The sequence below is a fragment of the Zingiber officinale genome, chromosome 6B (assembly GCF_018446385.1).
Source record: "Zingiber officinale cultivar Zhangliang chromosome 6B, Zo_v1.1, whole genome shotgun sequence".
In the NCBI taxonomy this organism is placed as follows: domain Eukaryota; kingdom Viridiplantae; phylum Streptophyta; class Magnoliopsida; order Zingiberales; family Zingiberaceae; genus Zingiber; species Zingiber officinale.
This window is the reverse complement of record NC_055996.1, coordinates 124,700,645-124,726,907: the sequence shown is the minus strand read 5'-3', so window position 1 is coordinate 124,726,907 and position 26,263 is coordinate 124,700,645. Positions and strand designations below refer to the sequence as shown.

The following is a 26,263-nucleotide window of genomic DNA, read 5'->3' as shown; positions in this document are numbered from 1 at the left end:
CTCGACCAGCCTCCGTCCGACTCAGCCTCCGGACGGGATCAAATTTGGCGTCGTCTGCGGGGGAGTACGAGCTCTTCAAGGAGGTCAGGAAGCAGGCCGCCTCTGAAAAACAAGGAACGGTTTCACGACCTCGCCTGGCGCCCGAAGCATCTAGAGAGCCAGCTCCTGCCTCCGACAGGGGCTCAAAGAGGAAGCAGCAGGAAGAGCTCCCTCGTGCTTCATTTCGGGAACCTCGCCACAACTATCGTCTAGCCGAAGCCCGTGACCACAGTCCAAAGAAAGAGGAGCCGCCGGCGTCGGTGGCGGAGAGCTCTCTACATCCACCGCGGGACTCAGGAAAGGGAAAAGCTATAATCCCTGTCAGAGATCTGCCTGAAGATCCGGATGACAAAGTACCCTTCTCGGCTCAGATCCTGAGGGAAAGACTGCCCAAGGGATATCGAGCCCCGAACATTGGAGAATACAATGGGAGCAAGGACCCGGAAGAGCACCTGAGGAAGTTTAAGAACGCGGCTATCTTGTATCAATACAGCGACGCTGTCAAATGCCGAGTGTTCCTACACACCCTGTCCGGGGTCGGCTGGTGTCGTGTCGGGAGATGCAGGATCAGCAGACATGTCAGAGGCAGCAACGGAAGGGGCTTGGGCAGAGATATCCCCGAGAGCTGGATCGGCCGCAGGTGGAGGAGCCTCCAAAAGGAAAAGTCCCTCATCCACTTCAAAAGAAGGGAAGATGTCCTGCGGCAATTCCCTGGTCAGGCGAGCTATGTCCAAGAACGTGGCGGGAGGTGCCGAGCGTAGGAAGCCTTGCTCAAAGGCCTGTCTGACCCCACCAGCGGCCCCATGGCAGAGTAGCAAGATCATTCAGCGTCCCAGCTTATGGAGGAAGAAAGAAGAACGGACGTAGGCCAGCCTGTAGGCCTTCAGCCGCTCTGATTCGCCAGCCCGGTATTCCTCCAAACTGTTTTGGGTCGCCACAGCCTTGGCTCGCGCCACGGTTAATTCGCCCTGGCCTCGAGACACTGCTTCCTGGGCCTTCAAGAGATCCGCTGCAAGGATTGGAGAGTGGCTTGGCACGCTTCCCACTGAGTCTGCATGGTTGTTTCTCGGGCAGCGGCGACACTAACCAGGGCCTGGGTGTCGGCCAGCCTCATCTGCAAGAGCTCATGACCTTGCCGTAGAAGCGTCAACTCCTCTGATTGGGAGAGCAGCTCTGCCTCTTTGGCTTTCAGCTCAGAAACTGTCGCTTGACGAAGATCCACTTCAGAAGCCAGGGAAGACTCACTTGTCTTCAAAGCCGCCTCCAACTGTTGAAGTTTATCAAAGGCAGCATGGGAAATGGTCCGAGCAGAGGAGAGGCGAAGGGAGTCAGTGAGTCCGGGGGCTGGTCGCCAGAGGACGCAGGCGGGGCAGGTAACATACTTTGGATTGGCGCCGGAGCAGTCAGGTCCAACGGTGGGTCTGCCACCTCCGGACCAGAGGCCTTCTCCTGGACCAAGCTTGCCTCTTGAACCGAGCTCGTATCGGAGGACCTGGTGGGGGAAGAAATGCTCACTACGCGTTGACGACGGAGAGGTGGAGGAGAAGTTGCGGTGGCTGGGGCTGTTCTCTTGCCCTTGCGCGTAAGGCGCAACTTCATAGTTGGCGGGAGAGAAGACATTGGCTCTGCGGGCGATGGCTCAGCCGCAGGTTGATCAGCGATGCGGGGTAGGGCTGAGTCTGCAAGGCTGAGAGCTGGTGGCTCAATAAGCAGTGGGGCGTCCTCTGCCTCAGAAGTCCGGGGTTCCGAAAGCGGCGAACCGGAGGCGACGGCGGGATCAGAAGGTAGACCTTGCGTCAGCTCTTCGTTCAGAGCTTGCAGAACGGCCGCCGCAGGTGTCTCTTTGCTAGCAAAGGAGCGGAGTAGGGCGGTCACTACAAGAATAAGGGGGGAAAAGCACCTCAGTTAGCGAAGAGCGGCATATAAAAAGTAACATCTTACCAAAAGGAGCTCCGATTTCTGTGGAGACAGGACTAAGACCAAAAGCGTGCAGAATGCCTTCCAGCATCAGCACGGACAGGCGAACAACAACACCTCTTAGCTTGTCCGCAGCTGCGGAGCAGGCAGGTTCGTGGGCATGCGAAGGGAAGTCCGAAGCGAGGAGAGAACGCCATTGGGAAGGCCCGGCTAAGGGGACAGGGGGCTTAAGGAAGAAAAAGCGAGACCTCCAGCCTTTATTGGAAGAAGGTAGGTCACCAAAAAACCTATGGCCCGGCTTGGCCTGAATATTGACTATCCCTGCCTCAGCTCGCCGGAAAGAATAGAAGTGATGGAACAGTCTAGCGGTCAAGGGAATTTGATAGATGCGGCACAAGATGATGGTTCCGCAGACCGCTCGGAATACATTGGGGGCAAACTGAGAGATACCAATCCCGCAATACTGACTCAACTCAGAGAGAAAAGGATGTAAAGGGAAGCGAAGACCGCCTACGACCTGATCCTTAAAGACTGTGATAAACCCTTCGGGAGGAGAAGAGGGATGTTCGTCTGTCGTGGGAAGGCGAAGCTCATATGTGGCGTCTAGCCCCAAGTTGGATTGCAGTGAAGCCAGGTCGTGATGGTCTAAATCAGAGATGTAATGTGAATACCAGAGGGGGTCCTTACCATCCATGGCTGTGAGGAGCAAGCAGGTGAGGGGAACGAAGACAAGAAGGGTCATAGGTCGGGCGCAAGCAGGAAGACGAGGAGCTGCACTGCTAGAAACTGCTGCAAACGAAGGGAGAAAGAAGGCGAAGCATCGGGGTAAGGAAAGCGGATTGCCTTTAGGGTTTATAAAGCCCGTTCATTCCTAGGAAACATCGAGAGTTGAGCTGAATATCTTTTTGGGGCAACGTGCCTCAACGCCGTCGGATGGGAAATAAGCGCCGAAGGGTGCAAAAGGGGGTCAGATGCTGGCGTCAGGAGGCGTGCGCAGTAAAGGTGCCGGACAGGTGTCATCGCGAGAAGGAACACATTAAAGGTCGACAAGGCAAGGTAATCATGAAGAGGCGTGGCCTCAAAGAAGAAGCATTCTTCGTGAGAGGCTCGAGACTAGGCGGGAAGTTTCATGAAGCTGCAGAAGCCAAGCAATTCAAAAGGGTCGTAGGTAAGACGGGGCAGCAGAAGCGATTGCCAGACCAGAAAAGTAGCAAGCAGATCTGTGGGGATGTTCCTCGATCGAGCAAGCAGCTCTGCATAGGTAGCCCTGATCCGAGCAATTGACCAGGCGCGTCGCGAGGACTGCGGGGTCACCATAAGATGCAAGGGCACTGTGGGCCAGGGGTTGAGTAAGGGTTTTTACGCTCCCTCTTCCATTCTTAATCCTATACTGTGCGTAATGCAATTGCAGGAAGAAACGCGACACAAATGAGTACGCCCAAAGCTAGCAATAGCGACCAGATTAACTAAAGCAATGAGGTCGGCGTAGGCGGCACGGATGGAGGCGAAGAAGAGTGATGCATCTAGGCCTTTGCCGTTTGGGGGTTATTACTGGTCTCGGACCAGCGCCATCGCCACCGGTCTCGGACCGGAGTATCCAGACTCTCGCCTCAGTGCGAGTTATAAGTGAGCTCTGCTCTCACGCCCAACGACCTTTCAGGTCGGCTCCCATGCGAGAATTAAAAGTGAGCCTCGTGCTCACGCCCAACGACCTTTTAGGTCGGTAGTCCCAGACTCTCGCCTCAGTGCGAGTTATAAGTGAGCTCTGCTCTCACACCCAACGACCTTTCAGGTCGGCTCCCATGCGAGAATTATAAGTGAGCCCTGTGCTCACGCCCAACGACCTTTTAGGTCGGTAGTCCCAGACTCTCGCCTCAGTGCGAGTTATAAGTGAGCTCGCTCACGCCCAACGACCTTCAGGTCGGCCCCATGCGAGAATCAAAGTGAGCTCTGCCCTCACAACCGACAGGTCGGGTCCCAGACTCTCACGCCTCGGCGAGTTATAAGTGAGCTCGCTCTCGCCCAACGACCTTTCGTGTCGGCTCCCATGCGAGAATTATAAGTGAGCCTTGTGCTCACGCCCAACCACCTTTAGGTCGGTAGCCCCAGACTCTCCTCTCAGTCAAGTTATAAGTGAGCTCGCTCTCACGCCCAACGACCTTTCAGGTCGGCTCCCATGCGAGAATAAAGTGAGCTCACGCCCAACCCACCTTAGGTCGGTAGTCCTGCACTCTCGCCTCGGTCACGAGTTATAAGTGAGCTCGCTCACGCCCAACGACCTTTCAGTCGGCTCCCATGCGAGAATTAAAAGTGAGCTCACGCCCAACGACCTTTAGGTCGGTAGTCCCAGACTCCAAGGCGAGTTATAAGTGAGCTCCGCTCTCACGCCCAACGACCTTTCATGTCGGCTCCCATGCGAGAATTAAAAGTGAGCCTCATGCTCACGCCCAACGACCTTTAGGTCAGTAGTCCCAGACTTGGCCGAGTTATAAGTGAGCTCTGCTCTCACGCCCAACGACCTTTCAGGTCGGCTCCCATGCGAGAATTATAAGTGAGCCTTGTGCTCACGCCCAACGACCTTTTAGGTCGGTAGCCCCAGACTCTCGCCTCAGTGCGAGTTATAAGTGAGCTCTGCTCTCACGCCCAACGACCTTTCAGGTCGGCTCCCATGCGAGAATCAAAAGTGAGCTCTGCCCTCACGCCCAACGACCTTTCAGGTCGGTAGTCCCAGACTCTCGCCTCAGTGCGAGGTATAAGTGAGCTCTGCTCTCATGCCCAACGACCTTTTAGGTCGGCTCCCATGCGAGGTTCAAAAGTGAGCTCTGTCCTCACGCCCAACGACCTTTCAGGTCGGCCCCCACGCGGGGATCAGAAATCAACTCCTCTGCGAAAATCATAAGCGAGCTCGGTGCCTATGCCTGACTACCTTTCTGAAAGATGTGCCTCACCTTGAGCGGAGCGTTTTCCATAATCAGGTCAGCTACATCTGGCTTTACTTTACGCAAATTTCAAATATGCAGCAAATACGCAGGGCAAAGGATGCGGAACGTCATCTACCCTACTCCTAGAGCGTCAGTATTAACTACGAAATCAGGTTTTGCGCGTTCATTACAGTTTTAAGTCTTAAGCACTATGTCGGTTTTATTATCCAAAATTCATACACGAAATCATGAAGCGATTCTTGACTCTTACATGCGGACCAGTTCCTAAAAAATACTTGCTATATGAAAATTGAGCAGGAAAGACCATGTCGAAAGGAGACAGATGTACAAGCACCGCAGCACAGTCCAATAAAAAGGTGATATAGCCAAGGCCACAAGCAGGAACGCCGTATGACAAAGGAGCCACTGAGACAACTATCCCCCAGACCAGCTTTGACTCGGGGAAGGAATTGGCCCTGGGGAATGAGCACTTTCGCGTGAAGACCTGTCGGGAGATTTAGGGGCGTTCACAGCTCGAGCCAGCTCCGCGCGTAAAGATCTGATGACCGCTTGCTGCTGAGTGATAGTGCGTTGCTTATCCTCGAGGCCCGCGCGGAGGAGGGAGAGCTCCTTTTCATGCTCTCGACGCAACTGTTCCTGGAGACCAAGTTGACGCTGCAGGCTAGCCTGGCACTGCTCCTTCCTCGTCTTCTCCACATCCACGCAGTACCTTGCAAGGCGATACTGGTCTTCCATGAAACGCAGAGCAGCTACCTGGCGATCTCGATCCTGAGACACGCGATTTAGCTCGCGCTCTCTCGAGACAAGTAGCGTGGTGAGTTCGTTTACCAGCATTCGGGAGGGTGGTTGGTCAACTTCCTGAGAAGAGGGAGGAGAATGCATCGTGTGTGGAAGCGGTTGGCAGAACGCGGGTAAGACAGCGTAAAAAAGAAGGGATAGCATGGAGAAGCGACCTTAAGGCTCCTTATAAAGAGGAGTAGCAGCTAAGTCAAAGCAAGTGCGTGGGACGACGCCCCAGGCGACTGCCGATGCAATTAAGGAGGCATGGTATCCCAGGCGATACGACACAAAGGTTGATGTGGAAGCCTAGGCGACGCGACACAAAAGTTGGTGCGTGACGCAGGAAGCAGAGCGCGCAGAGATATGCTGAGGTCACAGAGATGTGCTGAGGCAGAAGCATAGAGATATGCTGAAGTCTCAGAGATATGCTGAGGTCGTAGAGAGGTGTGAAGGTCTAGTCAGTCAGACTGTCGTCCTCCTTCGACTAGACTTGTGAGGGAGGCTTGTGATACGGTTGGTAATGAAGGGGCCCATGAGGAAAGGGTTAGAAAAGTCAAGGCTATGCGGCGGTCAAAAGTCAAGAGGACGGGGTGGTCAATAGTCAAGGTGATGTGGCAGTCAATGGTCAGGCTGACGGGGCGGTTAAAGGCAAGCAGGTGTGATAGTCAGAGGTCAGGCAGGCTGGTCGATCAAGGGGGCAAAGCAGCCGGAAGACGAGGAAAGATGTCAAGCGGAACACAAGTCACGTGTCGGCATCGGCAAGGCTGTTCCGAGGGAGTCCGAGCTACAAGCCCTTGATTCAAAAGGACTGGAGGTACAAGTCACGGGTCGGCATCGGCAGGGATGCCCAGAGGGAGGCTGAGCTACCGACCTGCGATTCAAAGAACTGGAAGTATAGGCCAATAGGTCGAAAGCGGCAGAGCTGATCAGAAGCAGCCCAAGCTACAGACCTGCGGTTGAGGGCCATGAAGTACAAAGCGCAGGATACAAGTCGGCATCGGCAGGGCTGTTTAGGGGAAGTCCGATCTATAGGCCTGCGACTCAAAGAACTGGGAGTATAGGCCAATGGGTCGGAAGCGGCAGAGCTGATCAGAAGCAACCCGAGCTACAGACCTGCGGTTGAGGGCCAGGAAATACAGAGCGCAAGAGCTAAGTAGCACGGGTGCGGAGAATCTCAACGGTCCGCCGAAGAGAGTCATTACATATCAACACTGCGGGCGAAAGCGGAGATTCCTAAAACGAAAAGATGCCCTCATAACCAGTAGTAGCCTGCCAGCTGTCCCCCACTACAAGACAAAATCCATGTACAAAGGCGGAGGTTCCAAAACGGAAAGATGCTTGCACAACAAATGGCAGTACGACAGGTGCCCGGAAGGAGGCGAAAACCCCGGCGTCTAACGTTTTTTCTGACAGGATGGCAGGTTCCAAAAGGAGGAGGCATAAAAGGCGAGAAATCCCTCGTATGCAGGTACGCGCACACGGTCCCTCGTCACTTTTTTTCCACAACTGTTTCTTTCTTCTTCTTCTTTCTGCTTTTTTCTGGGGAAAAAGGACCTGACTTAAGCATCGGAGGGCCTGATCCGGGGACTTTTTCCCTGGGTTTCGGTCTCTAACGTGAAGGGAGAGATCGTCTGAGTGTGCGCAGGGTCCTGCAGCAGCGTCAGCCACCCGTGGGAGCCGAGTCATCTTCGGCGACCTTCCGTCAACCATCGGGACACCTCGACCAGCCTCCGTCCGACTGAGCCTCCGGACGGGAACACATACGATAAAATATTTTATATTTTATATTTAATATTTTATACTATAAAATAGCACTACATCGGAAAATTCTTCTTCTTGTAACAATTGACTCCCATGGCATTGATCACTCCGTCCTGTTATTCTTTTACCAAATTATTAATCAAAGACTTTGATGCTTTGTTTTCCTTAATTATCAATATTTCTCTTGTAGATCTTTCTCACTTTCTCCGCCTTAATTATTAGAGCTCTGAAGTTCTAGATTACCTTGCTCGATTAAAATCCAGATTCCACGTTAATCACGTCAATTGGTGGATTAATTAGGATCGTTGGGACAGTGACGAGCTACTGAACGGCAGGTAAACCTTGTCGATCGATCGATCGATCTCCAGGTCTGCATCATCCCAGATATCCCACTTCACCTAAAGCTTGCCAGCAGCCAGCCATGGTTGCCCTATTAATTAAAGCACGCAGCAGCGTGGCACTTCACCTGCCGCAGTGGGCGCCAGAGGCCTTGTCCTCCTCGTATTCTATTACGCTAGCTGATCATCAGCTTTACTTTTTTAATCGAAACGGCACTCGGATCAAATACATGAATCGAATTAACGTTGAGCCGTCAAAAAGGTGACCCGATGGAGTAGGTCGAGGTCACTTTCCCTGCACGTAAAGACTGTGAGCTCCTCTGAATTTAATTCAAAGGAGTGGTTCAACCAGCCTAGCTAGCTGATTTAATCAAATCATCTGGCTCAGACCCGTGGGAATATAAGAGTCAGCAGTTGGTTGATTGGAGGTCAATCAAACAGCTAGATGCTTCGGGTTGGGACGAAAGGATTAGTTGGAGTAGTAGTATAGCTTTTTTGTGAATTGAAGCCAACAACAGTTGGTGGAGATATCAAGACTTATCTCCGTGTATGTATGTTATATATTGTCGTCGAGTAATTTCGGCCCTTTCTCTGTAGGCAAACAAGGAAGCGTGATTAAGGATCGAGAGGGAAGGCGTGTCGTCAGGAGTGGGCGATCGATGGCGGCCGCGAAGATTATAGCCAGTTTCCTCTTCCTTTTCTCTGCGGCGGCGGGGGCGGCGCCGCCGTTCAACGTGCCCACGGTCAGCTTCAGCGAAGGCTTCTCGCATCTGTTCGGCAACGACAACCTCATACGCGGCGCCGACGGCCGGAGCGTGCGCCTCACCCTCACCCGCTACTCCGGTAATATATTGATTGATTGATCAATCATATATAATTAAGGATGAGCTTACTTGATTACGCGAATTAAAGCAGTAATTAATCGATTAAATTTACTGAACAGGATCGGGATTCATCTCCACGGACCTCTACGATCACGGATTCTTCAGCGCGTCCATTAAGCTGCCGAAAGATTACACCGCCGGCGTCGTCGTCGCCTTCTATGTACGCCATCCTCCCTCGCTATCAATTCCAGATCATTTATTCAATTAATGATCGGTATATCACAAAATTAAAGGCACTGCCACAAAAGTTTTATCCGGGACTAGTTTCGGTTGCGTATAGCTAATAAAAAATATATATATAACATATTGAGTGTGTATAAATATATCCTTGATCATTAAAGACGCAAATTCACATGAAAACAGAATTGATGAAATTAGTTCTCAATTTATATCATTTATATACCATGGCCAGTACTAGATGGCACATGGCCGATGAACAGTTGTCAATATGCACGGTAGATATTGAAGAATATATTGCAAATGATACATTAATTAAATTGCAGACTTCGAACGCAGACATGTTTCCGAACACGCATGATGAGGTGGACTTCGAGTTCCTGGGCAACGTGAAGGGCCAGGACTGGCGGATCCAAACCAACATCTATGGCAACGGCAGCACCACCCGCGGTCGGGAAGAGCGTTACCTCGTCCCCTTCGACCCCACCGAGGCGGCCCACTGCTACTCCATCTTGTGGACCCCAGACTACATCATGTAATTAACCAATCAATCATATATATATATATATATATATATATATATATATATATATATATATATATATATATATATATATGATTATATACGTATTTTTTTTAATGAGTTAGTTAATTGTAACTCACCGCCTGCCTTCAAATTGCAGATTCTACATCGACGACGTGCCGATCAGGGAGGTGGTGCGGACGGAGGCGATGGGCGGCGACTTCCCGTCGAAGCCCATGTCAGTGTACGCCACCATCTGGGACGGCAGCTCGTGGGCCACAGCCTACGGCCGGATCAAGATCAACTACAAGTACGAGCCGTACGTGTCGGAGTTCACCGACCTGGTCCTCCGTGGCTGCCGCGTCGACCCCATCCAGCCGGCCGTGGAGGCGGCGGACCGCTGCGCCGAGTCAGTGGAGGAGCTCATGTCCGCCGACTTCGCTCTCCTCACGCCGCGGAAGCGAGCCGCCATGCGCCGCTTCCGCGAGCGCTACATGATCTACAGCTTCTGCTACGACCAGCATCGGTACGGCAGCGTCACCTTCCCGGACTGCGACTACGTCTCGCCGGAGCACACCCGGTTCGGCGAGTGGGGCGATAACAAGGTCCCGCCGAAGGAGATCCGCAGCAGGTCGGTATCCAGGAGGCGCAGCCGGAGACCCAGTTCCGTCATCCCCACCGGCGACGAGATGCTACATTAATTATAATTTGGAGATTGATTTATCATTTAATTACGTTCGAACTGAATTTATTTTGTAAGACAGAATTTGTTGAACGTTTGGGGATGTAAATATGTAATTAAGTGATTTCCATGTATTTTAAATTATAAGATGCCAACATATTAAATTTTTTATATATTTATATCTTGCGTTTTACATCCTAAAAAGTTATTGTATAACAATAAAGTATATTAATTACAACTTAGAATCGGTGGCTGAAGCTGAATTTTAACTAACTACATCGATATTTTAATTTATCTGAAATGTAAATATATATATTTATAAAACACTAAAAGTTAAATTTAATCATAATTACATTCATCCAAAATAAAATGAATAACTAATCATACCAACAACTCTACCTTATCACTCTATGAATATCAACTACCCATCGTTCAAATAAAACTTGAACATCAAACTATAGAACAAATATGATCTTTAATTTTGTGAATAACATAACAATTTAGGACAAAAATAGACTCGAAACCACTTGGTTGCTAGTCATTCATGTTTGAGATATATAACTCACTTCAGCTGTTAATCAAGCATCAATCCTAGTTACGGCGCATTGTGTATATGTATTTTACTAGGAAGCTGGCCGCTCCGGAGAAACAATCTCGGGCACTTTCTAATTTGCTTTGTGGGCAGAATGCAGAGTCTGATCGTCCATACTGAGATGTGAGCTCATGAGAATTGGATACCCGATTGTTTAAAAAAAAAAATTCATGTTTGATAAATAGCTAGTGCAGAGTAAGAGTATTCTCTTTGCTCGTTTCCGCACAGCACGATTAATGCTCATCCATTACTAGCTTGATATGCTCCCATATATATTTATTGTATCTATATTCAAAAAATAGGTGTTAAACGTCACATATTCATTGCTAAGTAAGTCACACCGACCATCAATTTCTAGGTATGAAAATTTGCCTTTTCTTAATAACCTTCCCTTCTCTCCAAACCACATAATAAATGAGTATTTCGAAGATAAAAAAGAATTTCAAAAATCCTTCGTAATCGCTTCAACTCTGTTTTTTGATTTAAGGAAGTGATATGTCTTTGTAGTATCTAGAGTCGCGCCAATACTTCATCTTGAAAGTAGATTAACTGTTGCACTTTGTTGTCCCTCCAAACTCTATAGGAGGTTTCGAATACAAACGACCTATTTCAGAAAAGGAGAATCTCCTTTCCTTGGCTCCCAATTCAAAATTATTCCCCCTTGAGGTATATCAAGTGGACCCATTGAATCCATAGCGAATCCTTCTTAGAATGAATATTCATAGTTGTTTCAGTATTAATGCACGATTCTAGCTTTTGGACTCTCTTAAACCTAAGTTACCTTCTTTCTTTAATTGGGCGATATATCTCCCTCCAAGCGACAGGTGCTTTCTTGGAGCCCCAAAGGACCACACGATACAACATGATGATCTTTTTTTTACCACCATGGCTGGGATCAAAAGTATATATATATATATATATATATATATGGGCAACTAGAAGCATTCTATTTCTTGCGATACTTATCTTATCAATTTGCTCTAGATGCATATATATGAAAGGTAGGCTGCAATTTTGTTTCTTTGGAGATTTGAGTTATTCTTGCTGTATAAATAGACACAACTCTGCACATTCATAGTCAATCTTGAAATATATTCAAACTCCTACAAGCATTAATACTTACTAAGGTAGTGCCCCCTTGAGACATGAGCAATACAAGTCATCAGTGAATGTCATATGTGTAACTTTCGATTCTCTACACTTTGCATGGTGATCCAGTTCGGAGTCTGAGTTAGATGAAGGCCGGTTGCATTGTCACTGGCATAGACGGAAGGCGACTGAGCTCCCCAGAAGTACTAAGGAGGACTGCTAACGAGGGGCGATGACGAAAAAAGTGGTATACGAGTTCTACGCATACTCAGACAAGCATCCTGCACGTTAGAGACCAAGAACCAGGAAAAAAAATCTCCGGAGCAGACCCTCCGACGCTCAAGTCAGATACTTTTTCCCCAGAAGCACAGGAAAACACAAAAGGAACAAAGTAGAAAACAGATGTGAAAAAGTTTGTGAGCATACCTGTGCAAGAAAGAGGACATCTCTTTTTATATGACAATACGTACTTTCTGGAGACTGACCCTTGCTAGAGGATGTCGGGTGTCAGAACTTGTCTGGCGATGAATGACACATGGCGACCCCTCATAGGTTGGAGGAAAGTTCTACTGGTAGATGATCCCAACTGTTAGAATATTCCCTGACATACCGTAGATATTCTCTGACAGGTGGTTACGATTCCTTGACCTGTTGTCGTGTAGTGCTTTCCATTCTGCTCGGGCGTGATTGAAACAGTTCTGGCTGATCTGTTAGGTGCTGATACACAAACTGGTCAGATTGAAGGGCGTCATCAGAGTCCCCTTCTACTTGTCCCCCTGACCCTGACCCTCCGGAGTGTACTAAGTTTGTTCATGCAGACTATCTTGACAACACCTGATCGGTAAATCCAGGTCGGGTTTGGTCCTGGCCACGCTTCCTCCTGTAGCCTTAGTTTGCGATAAGACCAGGTCAGGTTTAGTCCCGATCGTGCTTCCTTCTGTAGTCCTGGTTTGCGGTAGGACCAAGTTGGGTTTAGTCCCGACCATGCTTCCTACCCCAACCACGTTCCTTGTCCTAGATATGGTTTCCTGACCGGTAAACTTTCCCTTGGCTTCATACACCGGCTGCCCTCAGGTGATCCCTCTCCATATATCAACTACTCCCTCTCTGTGTCTTCTGACTGCCACGCCCCCTTAACTTCTGACTGTCACGTCCCCTTGACTTCTGACCGCCACGTCCCTTTGACTTCTGACAACGACGCCCCCTTGACTTCTGACCGCCACGTCCCCTTGATTTCTGACTGTCACACCCCCTTGACTTCTGACCATACTACTATGCACCGTATCATAAGCCTGTCCCTCAAGTTTAGTCGAAAGAGGCCCAAGTCCGACTGACTAGACCCAGACTCTGGTTTTATGTAGCCTTGTCATTGTGACCCTGACTGCTTCCCCTTTTTCCCCAGGTCTTCTGAAATTTATCATGCCCTTAAACACTATGACATTTCCCATACATCTATGCATGCTGCGTCAATTCCCAAAACTTTGGGTATGTAACATGTGCTTTGAATGTTGCACTGTTTCCCATAGGTCGTAGCATGCTTCGAGGGTGATCCTTCATTTCCATCCCTTTAAGAAGGGCTAACCCCTCTCACACCTTCATGCTTTCACCGTACTCCTTTATGCCATGGCACCCATAGTGGAGCCTGATGAAATATTATCTCTACACCAACAACTCACTCATCTAACTCAATTACTCACTCAGAAGGATGAGGCCTTATTGGAGATGACACAAAGCCGAGACCTTCAATCTTCCCTTCGCAGAGAGATGGAAGAACTTTGGTTAGCTGCTAAGTCCCGAACTCGAGCTGAGACAATCTTGAAGCATAAGGCTTATGCAGACCTGGAGAGCCAGACTCACTTTATAGCCTATTTAAAGATAAAACACGAGGACTCTCTGACCTTTCTCCAGGAAGAAAATTGACAAAAAGATGAAATTATCGCCCATCAACATCACACAATCTAATGCATCAAGGCTGAGCTGACTCAATCGCAAGCCCATTTGGAAAGGGTAAGTCGGGCAGATCGATCTTGTTCAAGGTGTCGACCAACTACTGCTACTTAGGAAAGAGTTAGGAATATTGAATGGTACCTTCCTCCCATAGCAAGACTGAGCCGACTACCCACTCAGTTGCAAACAAGTAGAGAAATAATGTTTCACCTGCCATGGGTTTAGATAGCACAAGTGTCCTTTAGCTCATTGAAGGTTTGATCACATCTGCCATCTCAATCAAACTTTGAAGCCCTGCGAAGTATTTTAAAAAAGGGCAAACTCCGATCGGCCATTCAGGAAATAAACCTTGATAGAGCGTTTATTCGACCTAATAATCTCTGAGTCTCCTGAAGGTTTCAAGGAGGAGCCATCAGTTGCAGAGCCTCTACTTTATTAGGGTTGGCCTCGATTCCCTGCTCAACCACCATATATCCCAAAAAGCGTCCACTTTGTACTCTAAAAATGGACTTCTTTGGATTTAGTTTAAATCCATGCTATCTCGAAGTGTTACAATTTTCCTAAATATCAACGATTAAGTCTTGGCCTTGAATTATCTTAATGAGTATGTCATCGACGTAGACTTCAAGATTTCTCCCGATCTGGTGTTTAAATACCCGATCCATCATTCGTTGATAGGTGACTCTTGCATTCTTAAGACCGAACAACATAACAACATAATAAAATATTCCACTTGTTGTAACAAAACATACTTTTTTTTATCATTGAGAGCCAACGAGACTTGATGATATCCCTAAAAATCGTCTAATATACAAATATACTCACACCCAGAAGTTGAATCTACCATTCGGTCAATACGAGGGAGAGGATAATAGTCTTTCGGGCACGCTCGATTGAGGTCCTGAAAATTGATACGAACTCGCCACTTACCACCTGGTTTTAGGACTAACACTACATTTGCGAGCCAGATTAGGAATTGCACCTCTCTTACATATCCTACTTCCAGGAGTTGATCAAACTCTGCTCGTATAATTTGATTCTGTTCTGCACTGAAATGCCTTCTTCTCTATTTGACTGGTCGAGAATCTGATAATATATTTAATTTGTATACTACCAAATCAGGAGAAACACCTTTGGCTTCTTTTGGTGGCTAAGCAACGACATCGTAATTTTTCTTCAAACAGTCTATTAGCTGTTATTTCAACCTCGGCTCCATATAAGCGAATATTCTAGTAACCCTGTCCTCCTACTCAGGATGTATGTAGATTTACTTTTGTTCTTCCACCTCTAGGCGATGTGGCCTTTCTTCCTTATCTAGCTAAACTAATGGAAACTCCTAAGCTATTTGTAAAGTCTCCAGAATTCTTCGAACCTTCTATGACTCAAGTCGAATGACATCTATATAACATTTTCGGGATGCTAACTGATCTCCTCTTACTTCTCCTACCCAGTCACCAATTGGAAACTTGATCTTGTGATGGTAAGTGGAGACGACTGCCTAGAAAGCACTCAGTGTCGGCCTCCCTAAGATAACATTATACGAGGAGACCATATCAACTACCATGAATGACGTTCTTCTAGTCCTTTCCAGATCTTGAGCAGTATATCCGAGCGACAGAGGAAGAGAGATCATGCTGAGCGGTTGGGCTTGATGTCCTATGAACCCGATCAGTGGCGTAGTCAATGGCCTTAGTTCCTTGTTATCAATTTGCATTTGGTCGGTAACCTTTTTAAAGATAATATTTATAGAGCTTCCTATATACACAAATATCCTTTTAACAGTATAATTTAGAATCAAAACTTCTATTACCAGAGCATCCTCTTGTGGCATTTCAACTCCTAGATCGTCTGGCCCGAAACTGATAGGAGGGCCAGCTCTCCGTTCGCAATTGGTCCCTACTGCATGGACCTCTAGTTATCGGGCATGGGCTTTCTGGCTCAGTTTGAATTACCATAAGTTAGTCCTCCCGAGATGATACCTATAAGGACTTTCACAGGTTCCCGAGCGATTGCTTTCCCCTTCTCTTGCCTCCTTCATTCATCTTTGGAGGAGGGAGAGGCTTCTCTTGGACATTTCGAAAGCTCCCGCTAGGGTTGCTCCTTTTGCACTGATCGACCCTCATTTCGACTGGGTTGGTAGACCAGGAGGTAACATGCCATGCATTCCTTTGCCATGTCCGAGAAGGTGCACATTTCTGCTGACTCTTATAGGTATAACAATCTTCAGTGGCATGACTGCGAGATTGATGATAAGTGTAAAAATGTTCTTGTCTTAGAGCTGGAGGGACTGCCTTTATATTCTGAATTGCTCCTCCCACTTGATGATCCTTAGGTTTGAACAAGTAAGCTTCTTTTGCCTTCAATGGGAGAAGAGGTGCCTTTCACTCTAGCTAATCATCTTGTTGATTCGGCACTATAGGGTCTTTTCTTCTAGCTAGTTGAGCTTCTTTCACATTTACATACTTGACCAAGTGGCCAAGTAGATCATCAATCACTAGAGGCTTTCTTACAAGTGATATGGAAAAAATCTCCTTCCAAAAGATCTTGTAAGAAGGCACTCATCAGTATCTCTGAGGTGGCCGAGTGGATTTCCTAATCCATCTTATTAAACCTCTGAATATAATCTTCTAACATCTCCTTCAGCTTCTGTTTCAATGAAAAAAGGTTCATGGAGGTTTTATGATACCTCCTACTACTAGCAAAATGATGTAGGAATATAATATAGTCTCAAATTCTTCGAACGAGTGAATGGAATTTAACGAGAGTCGAGAGAACCATCTTTGGGCTGGTCCTGCAAGTGTAGTTAAGAATCATCTACATTTTATCCCTTATGAGTATTGATGTATCAATGTCATATTCTCAAACTTATAGATATGATCCTCTGGATTGATAGAGCCATTATATTCCCTTGTAATTGGTAGTCTATAATGACTAGGCGATGGATCTATGAGGATCTCTGCGTTGAATGGATAAATCATCATTATATTCCCATGTAGTTCCTGCTTTGTTTTTTAGTAGCAATTGTTGTTGAGTGGGTCATGTCAAGGAGTGTTTCCAGCTAATGATTCAACCGATCGGGCTCGCTTAGTATTCTCGACCTGAGGATGACCAGTGCCTTCAGTGTGCCTCGCCGTGGGTTGAGATAGACGTGGCTGCTCCAATTGAATAGCAGGCAAGGCTCTATGAGGGAGATGATGAGCGCCCTGGTAGTATTATCACAGGTGGTGGTGGTTCTTCACTTACTAGCTGCTATCGTACCTACTTTACTTGATATTATTCTAAAGCATTTTTCACAGCATCTGATACAATCTTTGCTGACTCCACCTGCGTCAGCGTAATATTGCTGGTGTCTCCCATGAGTCTCAGTTCAAGTGAATAAGTTTTCACAGACGGTGCCAATTTGATCTTGCTCTAAGAAACTCTAGGGAGACTTCGTCGGTATGCTTTCTTAAGAGTTCACATGACAGCAACGATGCCTGAACAAGTGATGGCGGAAGAGAAGTGGCCAAGAAGAAGAAGCAGAAAATACCAAGCCCCATTTTATTTCTTACTATGATACCTTTATACAATTCTCGTCCGACCTTTCACCTTCCCCATCATTTACATTTATTACAAGGGAGTGCAGGTACACAAAAATATAAAAAAAAAAAAATGTGAAACCGCGATATCAGCAGTCCCCTAGAGTCGGTCTCATAGATATAGAGGAAGGTAAATGCAGGTACACAACTGAAAACGTATGACCGGAATGCTAACCCCAAGTAATGATACCTTGAGGATCGAACCCTGGAACCCAGTTATTTAATACAAGAGATTATTTAATGTAGTCACAATAAATGTGCACAATGTTTACTTTACCTCTTCTATCTATTCACATTCCTTACGCATGTAGGAGCTAATAATGAACATTTAATGAAAAAAGTGACCCTGATCATTTAATGTATTTAACCATAAACATCCCGATCGATGACTCAACCCTCAGTTAATCCAAGAAGTAAATTGCCCCTTCCCGCTCGGCAAACCAAGAACTTCTATGAATGGCTCTCGCAGGTGAATAAGTTGAACCGCACCACTCAGCTTGTTATTCACATTCCAATTGACGACTCAACCAAGAGTTAATCAAAGAGGGGCTTAGTCTCTTTTTGACCTTGATTTTGACTATCACCTCATGTGGTATACTGACCTACTGATGCCATGTGGCACCTCTTGTGGATCGCCACATCACTTGCCATTAATAGAACAAAGAAGTATGTATCAGCTTCCTAGCTTGATTGAGTGATTTAGTGTCATCTTTCTTGAACACTTAAATACTTAGCTAATTAAAATAGGGGGTTGGAAAAGGAAGCAAGCTAATTTAGGAGCCAACTTAAAGCTTATATTAGTTCTTCGAGTAGATACAACGGATGACCATATAAATGGATCTTTGCTGGATAAATACAATGAACTAAATCTTATTCAAATATCAAAAAAAAAAAAAAAACAATGAACTGCTAGGCATTAAATTGATAAGAGTGATCATCGAGGAAGAATGGATATATTCAAGTTCCATTTTTAATGGGTGTTTGGTTCTTACTGTTTTTATTTTTATTTTTAAAAAAATATATATTTTTCAGAAAATAAAAAATAACTTTTTAGACATTCTTTATTTTTTCAGAAAATATTATTTTTTTAAAAAAATAAATGTAAAAAATATAAACTAAATGCTATTTTTTTAAAAATTTTATTTAAAAAAAAAATAAAAATAAAAAACATGCAAACTTTCTTCAGACTGTACTAAGATTCTCCCCGAGGAAGAAGAGGGTTGACCGTTGCTTTGTGTTACATGGAGGGGAAACCCTGCTTCCTATTCCTACCGAGGAAGAGAATGGAAGAGCGAGGAAGGAAGACCACCAATGAAAGAGAGGTACGTAGATGGCCAATAGAATTTTGGAATCAACTGGATAATAATTGTCAGTTGTCTACATAGTCTAGCAAACTATCATTTTGCACGATATATATATATATATATATATATATATATATACGAGTATTTTTTTAGTATATATTAATTAATTAATATTAAATCTAAAAAATTATTAAAAAATTTAGTTACCAAGAAAAGTAAGGATTAGATTAACATAATTTTGGCTAGTAAAATATTAAAAAGATGAGGTAGGATCTCCTGATCACTTTTTGTGGTCTAGGAGACGTGTCACATGTATTTGCGGTTGGATCGTGGTCACGATCCGGTCGTAAATGGTTGTGATTCCTTCTTGAGTTCACCATCTCCATCAGGTTATAGTTTTTGTTCGGAGCGGGCGGTCGGAGGTCGATCGGAGAACACCCTCGCTCGGCGCCTAGTAACCTGACCACTTATCCACCATCGGAAGCCTTCGGGCGGCCGGAGGCCGCCCGCTCCAAATAAAAACTATAACCTGATGGGGGCGATGAACCCAGAAAGGGATCACAACCATTTACAACTGGACCACATTTACGATTCGGCCGTAAATACGAGTGACATATCCCCTATACCACAAAAAAATGATCCAAAAGATCTGTGCTCTAAAAAGACAGTAGAGATCATCTGGTCCGCAAATTGCGTACCAGGAGATGGTCCACTGATGAGGACCTTTGATTTAGATGGACTCCATCTTTAAATAGGTGGGGTCCATCCAAATCAAAGGTCTTCATGTAATAGACCATCCCCTGATCTACATTTTACGGACTAAAGGAACTGCTCTTCTAAAAAAAATACATCAATTGAATTTTGATAGGTAATTATAATTATTTATTAGCTGAAATAAACTTTAGTAGGTAATTAATTACCTTCTAAAATTTATTACGACTAATAAATAATTATAATTACTTACCAAAATTCAATTTATCTTTTTAATATTTTACTAATCAAAATTATGTTAATCTAATCCTTACTTTTGTGGTAACTAATTTTTTAATAATATTTTAGATTTAACATTAATTAATTAATATATACTAAAAAAATACTCGTACTTTTATATATATACTAAAATTCACTTCTCCTTGTTTATATATATATATATATATATTAAAATTCACTTCTCCTTGTTATACAAATACAGAAACAAATAAACAAACAAAAAAAAAATGATCTGTCTTATTTTATGAAAAATTCTAATTTATTTATAGTATTTTAATTTTAAGTCAATATATCCAACACTATGACATGTATTAAAGTAAAAAAGACAAGTAATAAACGGATTCAATGATCTTAAATATATATCCACGACACAATTACCTGTAAAGAATATAATAAATGGATATGGATTAGGTTAAAAAAGTAATCAATAAATTTAATTAATAGGTATCCAAAAGTCATTATGTGGCAATTTCATTACACCAAATCTAATCTTCATTCGTGTATATATACACATATACATTCATTATATTATTATAATTGTATAAAATAGGGTGAGAAAGATGAAGAAGGTGCTCACTACATTGGCGATACTGTTATGCTTGATCTCATGTCTTAGCGTCGAGTGCAGAAAGATGATTAATCCGCTTCAAGATATGTTCAGTAACGGCCTCGGGTTGACTCCTCCTATGGGGTAAAAATAAATTTTCTTTTTATAAATTGAATATGCATATTAAGATTTTTGGCAATAATTAGATTTCAAATTGCTCTATTGATTTTTCTAAATATCGTGTTTATGATCCACATTTCTTAGTTATTTGGAAAATGTTTGTAATGCCTTAATTAAGTGTCAAATCTATATATATGCACACTAATAGATGTTCAATGCCAAAATCTTGCAATATATATAATATTGATTTGGTGATCGAGATTTCTTGATTATTTGTAATTATGTTTTAATACCTAGTTAAGTGTCAAATATTCTATATACATTATTTGAACACTAATTTCGTTGTTTAATTAATGTCAGGTGGAATAGTTGGAATCGCTTCAATTGTAATATCAATGAGACATTGATAAAAGAAACAGGTACAAATCATATACAATTTTATTATTATTATTATTATTTTTCTAATTTTCATAATTATTTGCAATACAGCTGATGCAATAGTATCCACCGGTTTGGCAAAGCTTGGGTACCAATATGTCAATCTAGGTATTATAACATCTCATGTTTCTTTTCTAAAACACATAAATTTAATAGATTAAGCTTTTGATTAATCTAATGAAAAATATTGTTTTTCAAATATTTTAGATGATTGTTGGGCGGAGTACAATCGCACACCAAAGGTTATATGCTTTTTCTCTCTTGGACTATGAAAACCCTACCACCCATTTTATTCGATAGAATGATAACTGTACTAGAGAAGGGAAGTGAGAATGACTTAATGAAGAAGTGGATCCCTTGCTAAAATTTGTCTTTGAATTTCATTGTTTATGTGTCTAATGATTTCAGGGCGAAGTAGTCGGAGATTATAAAACTTTTCCATCTGGGATCAAAGCACTAGCCGATTACGTTCATAGTAAGGGGCTTAAGCTTGGAATCTACTCTAGCGCAGGGTAAGTTAATTGGCAAAAGTTTCTTTAACCCTAAGAGTACATTAATTCTTTTATATATATATATATAAAAGAATTAAGATGGTGTTTGTGATTTGCAGCGATCGAACATGTTCTAATAGGATGCCCGGATCGCTTGGTTATGAGGATGTAGATGCACAAACATTTGCATCATGGGTAAGAAAATTATCAAGAAAATTACATTTTACTCCAAGTCTATTTGTCAATGAAGGTGAAGTAGTAAAAGCAATAGAGACAATAGACATCTAATTTGCCAAGAGACTATCTTGTTAATAGGCATGTTAGATTGTCTAGTCAATATTGAAATTTCTAAGGCTGCAAGCAATTCAACGACATCGTCCATCGCATAATTTGTCTTCTTCAGAGATATTAAAATTATATCAAAAGAATCAATTAAATCCTAACATCCTTGGACCTGATATGAATCATATCAGACCCACGTTGGGTTTGATATTATTATATTAATTTATGGTTTAATTAATTTTTCTGATAAAATTTTAATACCTCCGGAAAAATTGAAATATGCAATGGATGACAGTGTTGGACTCCTTGCAATCTCATAAATTCACAAGTTCTAAAATAATTGCAATCTAATGTCTCTAACTTGATAAGTGAGTTTTGACCAAAACACACAGATGAACCTAGACAGGTCTAATTGAATTCATTTCAGATCTTATGGATTTCTGAGGCTATAAAGAGTCCAATAGTACCCTCAATTACTTATTTCAATTTTTCTAGAGGTATTAAAATGTTATCGAAAAAAATAGTTAAACCCTCACACCCTATGGGCTTAATATGAATCATATCATGCTCACGTTATGCGTGTATGCATCCAAAAGAGAGAGGAAAAAGAAGAGAAGAGAGGAAAGAGAAGAAATGTCTCATGTATATGAGAGAAGAAAGGAAAGAGAAAAGAGAAGAGAAAAATGATTGTCGAGTAGAATGATAAGAGTAATAAATTAAGTATGTTTTGATAAATACTAAAGTACAGTATGTATTTTAATTAATTCACAAATCTAAGTGTGGCCTTTGGTAAATTGCTGACTTATTAAAGATGTCCAATGTATTCATTTCAAGATAAATTTTGGATTAAGATAAATTTTGGATTAAGATAAACTTTTCTTCCTTTTCAAATGCTTCAATATATAATTTTGTTTTTGTCCAATGTATTCATTTCAAGAGGGCAAATAAAAACTTTTTTTAACAGGGCATTGATTATTTGAAGTACGACAATTGTTATAATAGGGGTATAGATCCACAAGTCAGGTAATTATTTTTTAACAAATAATTATATTTTTTTAATTAAGTCTTAATTTTTTGAAACTTTTACATAACTATGTAGGTATCTGGTAATGACAAAAGCTTTATTAAAGGCTGGTAGACTAGTCTATTACTCAATTTGCGAATGGTAAGTGATTACTATTGCACCACTATGCCGTCAAGTGTATGTTTTGTAGTCTCCAAAACAACAATTTTCCACTTATTATTGTTGTTGTTTATTTGTTTAGGGGTCAATCCAATGTAGCTACATGGGGTGGAGATGTGGGAAATAGTTGGAGAACGACTGGCGATATCGTTGATAAATGGGATAGGTAGAGTAAAACCGATGATATTAGAAACTATATATTCGAAATATGTCTAACTTTATATACATTTTTTCTTTTAGCATGATTGGAATAATAGACCAGAATAATGGCAATGCTCGCTATGCTAGTCCTGGTGGTTGGAACGGTTAGTTTCTATACCTACTTATTTATCTATTTAGCTATTTAATTGCATTTTAAATGATTAAATCACTCATAAATGATTATTTAAAACAATATTCATGGAATAGTGAATTAAGTCGTCATATTATTTATGTACAGATCCTGACATGCTTGAAGTTGGCAATGGAGGAATGACCCATGATGAATATATTGTGCATTTCAGTTTATGGGCTCTCGCTAAGGTAAAACACATGCTATTAGAGAGAAGTTGAATGAGATAAGTCGTGTAAAATGAGTTTGAATCCTATCAATTGGTCTAACTCAGTATGCCCTTCTCTAAGGTATAAATTTTTTGATATAGGCTCCCTTGATTATTGGTTGTGACGTAAGGAGCTTAACTAAGGAGGTCAAAGAAATAATTGGGAATGAAGAAGTAATAGCTGTCAATCAAGGTGAACAACAAATTACTAAATTATTGTAATACATAATCTTCTCTTGTGAAATGGAAAATATATAAAATCCATCTTTATTTTGGACATGAATAGATCCTCTTGGAGAGCAAGGAAAGAAAGTAATGAAGGATGGAAACCTTGAGGTAATCTACCCTCTCTTTCATAAGAAAATTTTCAATTCACATCTCATGATTTACTCACTTTTTCAAAATATAGTCCTGAAATTTTATGATTGTCAAAAGTGTCTCATATCATTTTTATATCAAAATCCTAACAAAGATATATTTATACATTATATAGGTTTGGGCTGGGCAACTTAATCATGGAAGCAAAGTGGTCATTTTGTTAAATAGAGACTCACAAAAATCAAGTTCCATCACAGCTAACTGGGAAGATGTTGGACTTCCTCGACACACATCAGCAGAAGTTAGAGACCTTTGGAAGGTATTAATATTATTTTCACTCATTAACTTAAAAATAAGAAGAAGATTATGACTAAAAATATTTATAATGTTTTTGTGGCAGCATGAAACACTGAAAGGAAATTCAACAGGAAGTTTGACAGCCACAGTTGGACCTCACTCATGCAAGATGTTTATCTTGAAGCCAATAGTTGGCACTTAATAGACATAATTCTAGTGATGATCTATCCTTTACTTTTTAGTGAGAATAAGTTTTCAGCAGCGGTACATCTTTTAACTCATATTTTGAGTTTAAAATTAGTGCAATAAAACATTTTATTTGATTGTGTTGATATTTTTATTTACTTTTTTCCTTGTTTTATTTTATTACAGTTGAACCCCATATTTTAAAAAACTTCGACTTAATTAAAACAGTGACTCGAAGATTTAATCTATTTTGCATAATTAACAATCCATTATATAATTCTTTTCACTACTCTTAGGGTAAGAGGAAAATGATCCGGCAAACTAAAGGAATTATACGGTACGAAATAACATAAAAGACAAGCACGAAAATAAAAACTTCAATAAATACGGATACATCCAATACATCGAAACTCATTGCCCATTGATAAAGGAATACAATTTCAACATCAAAAACAACAAAAACTAGAGCAAACATGTAATAGCTGATTTGGAATTGTAACCAAGCATCCCCTATGGGTTCTATACCCGATTCATAACTAGATAGTTTCTCCGGTCCTTCCCTAACCGGGGCTAAAACTCCGGAAATTACAAATGCCAAGATAGGAATAATGTTTGATATTATCAGAAATGTCCAGAAAATATCATATTCGTGAAACAGAAACATAAATGTACTCCTATTAATGTGGAATATGGTGAATTATTCGATTCGAATCGGAAGTATCAATTTATCCAGAACTTCTTATCTTAGTTTAAAATAGACTAATTATAAAAAAAGATATGGACCTTTTGTTTGGATTGGACAAGGAGAGATATGAAATATTGAAATCAGATTCGATTTCATTTGAATATTATAGTACAACAATGAACAGAACTATAATAAATATTTCATCTAACTTGAATAACCGAGACGATTTTATGAGTTTGGTTTCAAGTCTAATGCTATTTTATTTATTTTTTAAATCTTAGATAATTTAATTATCCACCTGTCATGATCGGATAATGATATATTGTCATATTGATATCAATAGTCAATGGATGATAGAGTCTATTTCCTTTGATAATTTATGTCTTCTTGACTTAATTTTAAGAATAATGTTGGAGGAAAAGGACGTGAAGTTATAATCTAAGCATTCGTATTTCGATTTCCTTTATAGAATTTTTTTTTCCAAATAAATCACACAGATATCGAGGTTTTTTTTTCCGTGAGTTGTCATACTTCAGTTGACTCGAAATATGTTTTCTTTAATTTTAATAAATATGTTTTCTTTCTTGTATAATGTATTCAGGTGAATACTATGGGTATAGAGGCTTTTTAATATGCTTAATTAATTAATTAATTTGACGGTGTATATTAATTTTTTTCCTCAGTACGACTTTATAAATTGTGTGTAATCAAATTGCTCCTTGATTGCTTAATGGACTTAAGTATGTGGAGGATTATGGGGACATTTTATAAAGTTAGTACTCAACATTAAAAAAAAAAGACAATCATAGAAAAAATTAATCATAAATTTTAAATATATTTTATCGCTATGATGTATTCTAATTCGTTTAATTGCTCTTTTTTGTACGAGTATACGCATGATTCATTCTATTCTATGTGTAATGTGTTCATATTTCTTCGATCCAAAGTATTTGAATTAATTATTTATAGTTTTTTTAAATAATTTACATGTTTTAATATATTTTAATATTTTATTAGATAGGATTCTAATTAGTAGGATTGTTCGTTGGTGCAATCAACTCCTCATCAAAGTTGATCAATCTTGAGTTGATTTGAATTGGAGTTTCGATATTTGATCAATATATTAGTCGAGATGTCAAGTAGGTCAAAACTAACTAGATATTTGACAGTCGATTAATATGTTAGTTGGTTGAATAAGAGTCAAGTAATTTAATTAAATTTGATCGAATAGTTGACAAGATCATGAAAAGTTCATATGGGTCATGGTTAACCGGATACTTGGTCATCGGAAGTCGCACATAAAGTTAATGTAAGAAAAAATTCCAAGTAGATCATGATTAACCAGACACTTAGCGGTCAGAAGTCCTATAAGGAGTTGAAATTGTTAGATTTGCAATACATCATATATGAACTAAAGGATGTATCTACAACAAAATCTGACTTCTATCAATCTCTAAAGCACAACACAAATTGAAACAATAGCACATGAACTACTGACCTGAATCCATCGCTATGGCTAATGCTTCTTACTTGTCGCCGGAGTTCCTACTATTACAGAAAAGTCTTTTACAGGAGTGGGTGGCGGCAGTCCTTTTCTTTCTTTTGATGAGGAAGAGAAGAGGTTGAAGAGACTC

General features: G+C 42.0%; 2 protein-coding genes across 6 annotated transcripts; both read left to right on the top strand.

The window, feature by feature from the left end:
• Window positions 1–7,919: 7,919 nt before the first annotated feature.
• LOC121989357 (probable xyloglucan endotransglucosylase/hydrolase protein 30) lies at window positions 7,920–10,222 on the top strand. Of its 5 annotated transcripts, none has more exons than XM_042543350.1 (5): window positions 7,920–8,039; window positions 8,375–8,620; window positions 8,721–8,821; window positions 9,165–9,373; window positions 9,522–10,222. In XM_042543350.1, exons 2-5 carry the CDS (start codon window positions 8,437–8,439, stop codon window positions 10,060–10,062), a joined length of 1,035 nt encoding a protein of 344 aa, XP_042399284.1. In that variant the 5' UTR covers window positions 7,920–8,039; window positions 8,375–8,436; the 3' UTR covers window positions 10,063–10,222. The 5 variants fall into 5 exon arrangements, with proteins under 5 accessions (XP_042399284.1, XP_042399283.1, XP_042399282.1 ...); XM_042543349.1 differs by lacking the exon at window positions 7,920–8,039 and adding an exon at window positions 8,097–8,231; XM_042543348.1 differs by lacking the exon at window positions 7,920–8,039 and adding an exon at window positions 8,102–8,255.
• A 9,974-nt stretch (window positions 10,223–20,196) lies between these two features.
• Window positions 20,197–23,960, top strand: LOC121990635 (alpha-galactosidase 1-like). The gene is made up of 15 exons (XM_042544737.1): window positions 20,197–20,234; window positions 20,571–20,629; window positions 20,700–20,756; window positions 20,856–20,890; window positions 21,057–21,160; window positions 21,259–21,334; window positions 22,386–22,444; window positions 22,521–22,586; window positions 22,687–22,770; window positions 22,845–22,909; window positions 23,044–23,126; window positions 23,246–23,336; window positions 23,430–23,479; window positions 23,637–23,780; window positions 23,862–23,960. Exons 1-15 carry the CDS (start codon window positions 20,197–20,199, stop codon window positions 23,958–23,960), a joined length of 1,110 nt encoding a protein of 369 aa, XP_042400671.1.
• The last annotated feature ends 2,303 nt before the right edge of the window (window positions 23,961–26,263 follow it).